Below are 8,569 nucleotides of genomic sequence, written 5' to 3' on the forward strand. Positions count from 1 at the left end.
AAAAGCATGGTTGATATGCACGATATAGGTGATTCAGTTGGTAGCTGCAGAATCATGGTTCACATTTAACTGCTTGACTTTGTGATCTTTCTGGTCCTCTTGTATCTTTATTTACTACAAGTAATCAAACTAACTCATGGACTTGGCTGCTTCTTTCCAAGGGTAGGGTTATTGCTACATTTTTTAATAAGTAATGGGAAAGTTTTGCACATGTAAGTAAACATGAATCATAGTACTTCTACGGATTGATTAAAACGAGAAGATTCTATTAACATGAAAGACTTACATGATCTAACGCCCAACTATTGGAGGCTAACAAACGAGCATCTTGAAAGCTTGCTTCATTTTTTGCACCTTTCCAGTCCCAAACACTACAATGAGCAGCAATTCAGTAAGCTATCGGCATTTAACATATATTTGGACGGCCGATCAGAGTATAAATGAGTTTCAAGCACAAATAACACGAGACAATTTGAAGAGGTGGGCCAAGAAATATGATGCACGGCATAGATTGTAACTTCAGATGGATGTAGCATGTGTATAGAACATCTTTTGTGAGTTTGCTGTTTTTGTGTGTATTTGTGTGTGTGTGTGCGAGAGAGAGAGAGAACGTCTTTCGAGTCACCCCATACGTAAGGTCACAGGGGTACACATGTCACACTACACCCAACAAAATATGACTCGTGATTCCCACAAGAGAAGAAGATAAAAGGGTAGCATTTTATCTAAAGATTATTCTAATAATGAAGCTGTCTATACCAGTAATGAGAAATGATTAATACCTTAAGGTCTCAATGTGGGTCAAGCACCAGAGCTTTTGCTGCTTCCCTCCAAGAAACCCCACTTTCCCAACTGAAGTTCCCACATTTATTACCTACATGGTTGTAAAACTTGTCAAATAAGAACCATGCGTTTGTGTCAGACTCTAGCTGAAGCACTTAACGTGTCATATAATGTGACTACGTACGTCAAATACTAATAAGTTTTTGACACATGCTTTTTTTTTGTCAGTATTTTAGTACAAAATCTTGCAGTTAAAAGAAAAAAAATCCCTTTTTCCAAGTAAAAAAAACATATGCCCTTAAATACTGAAAAACACTTAATTGACAAAGAACCACAAAAAGAAATGCCTATGAGAAGTAATATGTGAACTAAAACTAAACAAGTTTTGACTAACAACGCAATTTAATAGTTTAACACCATTGAGATGAATCCTAAATATAATAAAAATAGTTGTTCCCTTTTGTTCTTGATGACAAAAAGTCAAATTGCAAATTAGAATATATATGGGTGAAAAATAGAATATATAAAAGATATTACCCAGAAACCCTTTTAACCTAAGGACATAAAAATAAAAGCTTTCACAAGACTGCCTACACGACACATGATACCATGTAGACCTACAACGCATAAAGTTATATTGATTCTTCCAAGATAGTGTCCCATATTGGAAGGGAATATACAAGATCTCTATTCAAGTTGTTTATCAAATAAGATGATAGCCTCAGTCATATTCTGAAAGCGAGAAATTACTGCTACCAAATTTCCTGATTACCAAAAGCCCACTTGCATTTTTCAGCAATTGTCACTTAAAAATGACCAATAATTTACTTAAAATTCCTAATAACTGACCGTTGACCCATCACTCCCAATCAACTCAGTTGGACATAAATTTCAACATATTACAGGCTTGCGCTTACTGATTCCAGATGTTCATCATCATTGATATCTCCTTCGGTATCAAATATACATATCAAGCCATCCACAGAGGCAGAAACAAGCTTGCTCCGATGATCAGGGGCAAAGTGAACCTACCAACAACCACAAAGGTACGGAAAAGTCAGAATAAACACGTGTTCCAAAAATGAGCTATCTAATCAAGCAATTAGATCCCTTCATCACCCTATCATGACAATAGATCACATAAGCACACCAGACAATTTTTTTATTAAACTTTTCAAAGAAGTCAGTGAAAAAACCAGGTTGTGACATTTCTGAGACAAGTATTACAAAATAAATATTTTTTTTTTACAAGTACAGGTATCACAAAATAAGTACAATGCAAGCTTGGCCTACATAACATAGCATTCCATACGGGAATCTAGGTTTCTTAATACATGCTCCATCCTAAATAAACTAATACGCCTGACTGTAGAAGTTGCATTCTAACACATTTCAAGTACTTGATAAGGGCAAATTAAAAACTAATTTAGATCACTATTTGCCTATGCATAAACTAGTAAATAAGTGAGCATGGCTCAATCTGTTATATGGACACATTTCACAGGCATAAGCATCAGACAAACCTGTGTAACATCATCCACGTGAGAGTCCTCCAAACAAGCAACTTGCTTTTTGTTCCTCCAGTCCCAGAAGAGTATCTTCGTAAAAATGATGCAAGAGAAGATAATCGTAAGAAACTAGTAATTTCTGCACTTCACTAACTTTTTTGTCTAACAAACAAATGAAAAAGAAAAAAAAACAAGCATATTATCCTCTGGAAACATCATCTCTAGACATAGCTATCCTATATGTGTGGGAACAATAAATGCATATCATTTCACAAAAACTATAAATATCTAAATCAGAAAACTAACATTTCATAACAGTCAATATCATTGATCTCCTACTATAGACATCAAACCTGGGATTGACATCCTGCAGCAAGAAGGTTATCATTTGATCCTCCAAACGAGAAGCTGAAGACCTCTTGCGAATTGCCAGCACTTATACATGAAACCTACAGTATCAAGAATGAAACAAAATAAACAAAAATCAAAATCAGAATCAGTCGTTCTAAAATGAATTTACTCACAAAACACAAAAATATTGGAGACCACATAACCACACACATATATACATCTAAATGCAAAGAGAGAGACTAAGTGACTACCTCCTGGAATGACCTCGAATCCCAAGCTCTAATGGTTCCATCAGAAGAGCAAGAGTGCAATACATGTGGGGTTGATGCACCCGAGAATGAGATGTGATTTATCGTCGTAGAGTGACCCCTACACTCTCCGTAGTACTGACCAGTTACTGGTGAGTACAGCTTCACCGCATTTGTAGACAATGACACAGCCATTGCCGTCCAATCCTCCCTTACATCCAAAACCAGACAAAAAAATCACCTCCCAAAATACAACTGAACACAATTCCTAAAATCCCAGATAAGAATTACTCGGTTGTTTCCCGAGAAAGGTTTGGAAAAGCACACAAGCGAAAATGCATAGTGAAGGCCCACTAACCTAATTTAAAGCTTTGAGTATGTCAATTAGGGGGTGGTTTGCAGGACTCAAATCCAATTTGTCCTCTCTTCCTAAGTTTTCGTCCAAAAAATTAGAAATTCAAAGGAAAATTATGTTAGTAGGGAGGCAAAAAATCGTACTTGGGGACGATTTGGAAAACGTAGTCATCGCCGAAATTGGTCTGAAATGAATTTTTTAGTCCAAACCGCTTGTAAGAGTTTGAACTGGGATCTGAATGCGGCTGTTCTTCGACATCCATGTCCGCGGTCTCCATCGAAAGCAGAGAATTCGACCCTTTCGAGAGGAGGTGAAAAGAAGGAAAGACCTTGTAACGAGGGTTTTAGGGGTCCGGATCCCCTCAGGTGAAGACCAGTAGAGTGATTTTCTATAACCAATGAATCTTTGCTATGTCATATCTCACTTTTTGCTCCTTTTTTAATTCCTTGTTTATATTCCTTTTTTGTAAAATTTACTATTATTATTAATTAATTATTAATTATCAATGTGGTTTAGATTTCACCCATATTGAATTACTGAGTAGCCAAACTGTCGTCCTTATCTCAGTAGAGGTTTGAATTCATAGCTGAGTTGAGACGGATTGAGATAGTTTATAAATAGTAAAATAAAAGTTGAATTATTTATTATATTTAGTGTGAAAATTTGAAAAAGTTGTAATGATAAGATGAGATGAGTTGAAGTAGATTTTGAATCTAAACATTTCCTTAGTATTTAATTTCTTCGTTCAAGCTTTGAATTAATACTTAGAAAATAATTTTTATAATTTGAATGTGTGCAAATACTCTGTACTTTCTTTAAAAAATATACTAAATATATTTAAGAAAAACTTATAAAAAAATTATTTCTCCTCGAGTCAATTATTGATATACAAAAAATCATAATATTTGAAACTCAAAATAAAACTAACAAAACGAGCATTGTAAGTAAAATTGTAAGTACATGTTACATTTAAAAAATAAATAAATTTTATGAAAAAAATCTATTTGTAAGTCCTGTTTGGATAGTAAAAGTATTTTATCTCATCTCATCTCATCATTACAATTTGTCCAAATTTTCATATAAAATTTAATAAATAATTTAATTTTTTCAAATCCCAAAATAATAATTATATTAAAAAATAATATTCTAATAATATTTTATTCAACTTTCATTTAAAAACATCTCATCTCATCTCACTATCCAAACCGCACCAAGTTTCCATCCACACAAATATAATAAATATTGCTCATTAATAATAATAATAATAATAATAAATTATTTTTTATTTTTATTTTGTTGACTTCGTATATCTCATTCAACCCAGCATATAAAGAAGCACAGTGTAAGCATTAAACCCCCATCATGGGCCAGCAAAACGAAAATCCAAACTTGGGCTGGGTTTAAAATGGCCGTGACGATGGCCTATTCCCGTGGCAAAGTTACTATTCCAAAATCCAGTTGTTTCGGTGAGTGCTTAAAATAGGCAAAATAATTTTCAAATCTCTTTCAAAACTTTGCATGAAAAATGGACCATTTGGTTTTGGGAACTAACAAAGCTCATCATCTCCTTTCCAATTAATGTTTTCATTAACCCCAATATGATTATATCAAGAACAAAAATGATAAAGATCCAACTATTACACAAAATTTACACAACTACTTATTAAAATCTGATTTTTTTTTTTAATATTTCTTTGATTTTGATGTGCTTGAATTCAAAAAAAAAAAAAATTATTACAAAGTTGTGAAATAGTAGGATGCATCTAATGTTCATGGCAATATTTCATAAAGAAAAATTCTTTTCAGCCACTATTTACTATCTTACATCTTACACCCTATAAAAAAACAATAGGTGTGAGTGTAGGAGTAAAAAGTAGTAGATGAGTAGAATTCATCTTTCATAAATGGTTTCCGCCCCTGCCCTTTTTTTTTTCTTCCTAAAAGTCAATAAGTTAATAATTTCATATTTTGTTGAGTTTCTAAATTTCTCATCATAATTTTATACATTTGTATTTTTTTAAAAAAACATAATTTTATAATTCTTCAATTTGTATGAAATATTTTTTAATGTTTCTTTTGAATTTTTATTTTTCTAATAACTTTTTTAAAAAATAATCATTTTAAAAAGTAATTTTATAATTCTTTATAGTTTTATTTTTCCCAAAATTATAAATTATTTTATTTTATTTTTTAAATTTCTTAATATTTGTTGCTAACATAGGATATCTATTTGATGCACATCAACTTTATAATTATTTATAACGCGTCAAAACTAACTATTGATATGGTTGAAAAAAGCTTCTAGCTTTGAGGCGAAATCCAAAAAATCCTATTTTCTCTTATTTTATTTTTCTCTCATCTCGTCAACTCAATCCCCCCCCCAAAAAAAAAAAAACCAGACTAGAGGAGAGGGGTTGGAGCTTTGGCTCTCCCTTCCTCTTCCATTCCTAGGGGTGGGCAGCGGGGCCCCGTTCCCCGCTGACCCTCCCCGTTCGCCCCGCCCCGCACATGCGGGGCGGGGGATCCGGCCCGCTAAAGCGGGGTGTGGGGGGCCCCGCCCACACCCCATGGAAGATGCGGAGGCGGGGGGCGGATGGGGCGAGGCCCCGCCTTTCCCCCGCCTCGCTTGAGTTATATATATATATATATATATATATATATATAATATAATTAAAATTTAGGGGTTTCAATTGAAACCCCCTCAATTTAGGGTTTCGGATTGAACCCCTAAATTGATTTAGGGGTTCAATCCGAAACCCTAAATTGAGTTAGGGGTTTCAATTGAAACCCCTTAATTTTCAATTTTGGGGTTTCAATTGAAACCCCTAACTCAATTTAGGGGTTTCAATTGAAACCCCCTCAATTTAGGGTTTCGGATTGAACCCCTAAATCAACCCCCTCAATTTAGGGTTTCGGATTGAACCCCTAAATTGATTTAGGGGTTCAATCCGAAACCCTAAATTGAGTTAGGGGTTTCAATTGAAACCCCTAACTCAATTTTGGGGTTTCAATTGAAACCCCTAAATTGAGTTTGGGGTTTCAATTGAAACCCCCCTCAAGTTTAGGCCTTAGGGGTTTCGGATTGAACACCTAAAATTGAGGGGGTTTCAATCCGAAACCCCAAATCAGTTTGGGGTTTCAATCCGAAACCCCAAATCAGTTTGGGGTTTCAATCCGAAACCCCAAACTCAATTTAGGGGTTTCAATTGAAACCCCTAACTCAATTTAGGGGGTTTCAATCCGAAACCCCAAATCAGTTTGGGGTTTCAATTGAAACCCCTAACTCAATTTAGGGGTTTGAATTGAAACCCCCTCAAGTTGAGGGGTTTCGGATTGAACCCCTAAAATTGAGGGGGTTTCAATCCGAAACCCCAAATTTAGGGGTTTGAATTGAAACCCCTAAAATTGAGGGGGTTTCAATCCGAAACCCCAATTTCAGTTTGGGGTTTCAATTGAAACCCCTAACTCAATTTAGGGGTTTGAATTGAAACCCCCTCAAGTTGAGGGGTTTCGGATTGAACCCCTAAAATTGAGGGGGTTTCAATCTGAAACCCCAATTTCAGTTTGGGGTTTCAATTGAAATTGAAACCCCTAACTCAATTTAGGGGTTTATGTTTAGAATTATGTCGTACGTGATTGATAAGTGCATGTTTGGAATTATGTCGTATGTTGATTGATTTTTTTATGTTTTATTGTGTTGTGGAATCAGGAATGTCTTCTCAAAGAGAGTTCACTGATAGCTCTCCCACCCCTACCAGTACCCCTGACCCACAACCTAACCCTACTCCAACCCCTGGGAGTGGGAATACACCTTGCCCCGCCCCTAAGCCCACACAAAGTAAGAAACATGTTTCCGTAGTTTGGTCTCATTTTACCAAACTAGAGGGTGGTGACCCCAATAACCCACAAGCTAAATGTAATTATTGTGGGAAAATATATGGATGTCACTATAAGAAACATGGTACATCCCAGTTAAAGGCCCATTTAGAGGAACAATGCAAGAAGAGTCCAATATTAAGATCCTTAGTGGAGAAGGGTCAATCAAGACTAGAAATTGGACTAAAAAAAATGGCGGATGGGAGTAGTGGGGGTTCAACATTGAGGGGGTTCACAAAGTATAATGTTGATGAGTGTAGAAGGAAGTTAGCTCGTATGGTTGTCATAGACGAGCTACCTTTTCAGTTTGTGGATGGGAGAGGGTTCCAAGAATTTGTCCAAGAATTGGAACCTAGATTTATGCTTCCTTCTCGCCACACTGTGGCAAAAGATATTAAAAAGATGTACTGGAAAGATAAAGATGTTTTGAGGGGCCAATTGGCGGGTTTGGTAGTTTGTCTCACTACCGATACTTGGACTTCAGTCCAAAATTTTAATTATATGTCTTTGACTGTCCATTTCATTGATTCTGACTGGATTCTCCATAAAAAGATTATCAAGTTTTGTCAAATAACTGATCACAAGGGTGAGACAATTGGGAAGGCCTTAGAGGTCTCAATCAAGGAGTGGGGGTTGAGTAGGGTTTTGACAGTTTCGGTTGACAATGCCTCATCTAATGATGTCGCCTTGGGATATCTGAAGACTTATCTTAAAGAGGCAAATAAGACATTCTTGGGTGGTGAATATTTGCATGTTAGATGTTGGTTCTGCACATATCTTGAATCTAATTGTGACTGAGGGGTTAAAAGATGTTGATAACTCGGTTGCACGAGTTAGATTGGCTGTGAAATTTGTGAGGTCTTCTCCTTCTAGATTGGAGAAATTCAAAATTGCTGCGAAGAGTGTGGGCATAACATCAAAGAGGGGTTTTTGTACTGATGTTCCCACCAGATGGAACTCAACCTTCTTGATGTTGGAGGCGGCCCAAGAATATAAAAAAACCTTTCAATTATTGGGTGATGAAGACATTCAATATGTCAAATACTTTGATGAGCACGGGAGTTTAGGATTGCCTAATGATGATGATTGGGAGGTAGTTGCTACATTTGTTGATTTTCTTGGGCTGTTTTATGAAGTCACGTTGAAGTTATCTGCTTCTTTGCACCCTACATGCTATGAATTTTATCAACAAATATGTAGGGTGAAAGAAGAATTAGACGACATGTGTAGGGGTTCCAATCTAAGGATGAGGGGGATGGCATTGACCATGAGGGTCAAATTTGACAAGTATTGGGGAGATTTGACTAGACTCAATATTTTGTTATATGTGGCTACTATTCTTGATCCCCGTCTAAAAATTTCTGGCATGTTATATGGTTTGGGACTTGCGTATGATCAGGCTTGGACTGATCTTATTGGTGAGATGGCCCGCGATACCCTTCATAGAT

The 8,569-nt window shown here is 35.9% G+C and overlaps 1 protein-coding gene across 2 annotated transcripts in view; it reads right to left on the minus strand.

The window, feature by feature from the left end:
- LOC108986881 (WD repeat-containing protein GTS1) overlaps positions 1–3,615 on the minus strand; it is a 4,604-nt gene extending 989 nt beyond the window's left edge. The window contains exons 1-7 of one of the 2 annotated variants that reach the window (XM_018959680.2): positions 3,389–3,615; positions 2,894–3,101; positions 2,645–2,740; positions 2,307–2,381; positions 1,701–1,811; positions 783–874; positions 287–371 (exon numbers count right to left, since the gene is read on the minus strand). In XM_018959680.2, coding sequence (XP_018815225.1) covers positions 287–371; positions 783–874; positions 1,701–1,811; positions 2,307–2,381; positions 2,645–2,740; positions 2,894–3,101; positions 3,389–3,522 — 801 coding nt within the window. In that variant the 5' untranslated portion in view covers positions 3,523–3,615. The other variant, XM_018959681.2, reaches the window with a different exon arrangement.
- Between the last annotated feature and the right edge of the window lie 4,954 nt (positions 3,616–8,569).

Source organism: Juglans regia, chromosome 11 (assembly GCF_001411555.2).
Source record: "Juglans regia cultivar Chandler chromosome 11, Walnut 2.0, whole genome shotgun sequence".
Taxonomy (NCBI): domain Eukaryota; kingdom Viridiplantae; phylum Streptophyta; class Magnoliopsida; order Fagales; family Juglandaceae; genus Juglans; species Juglans regia.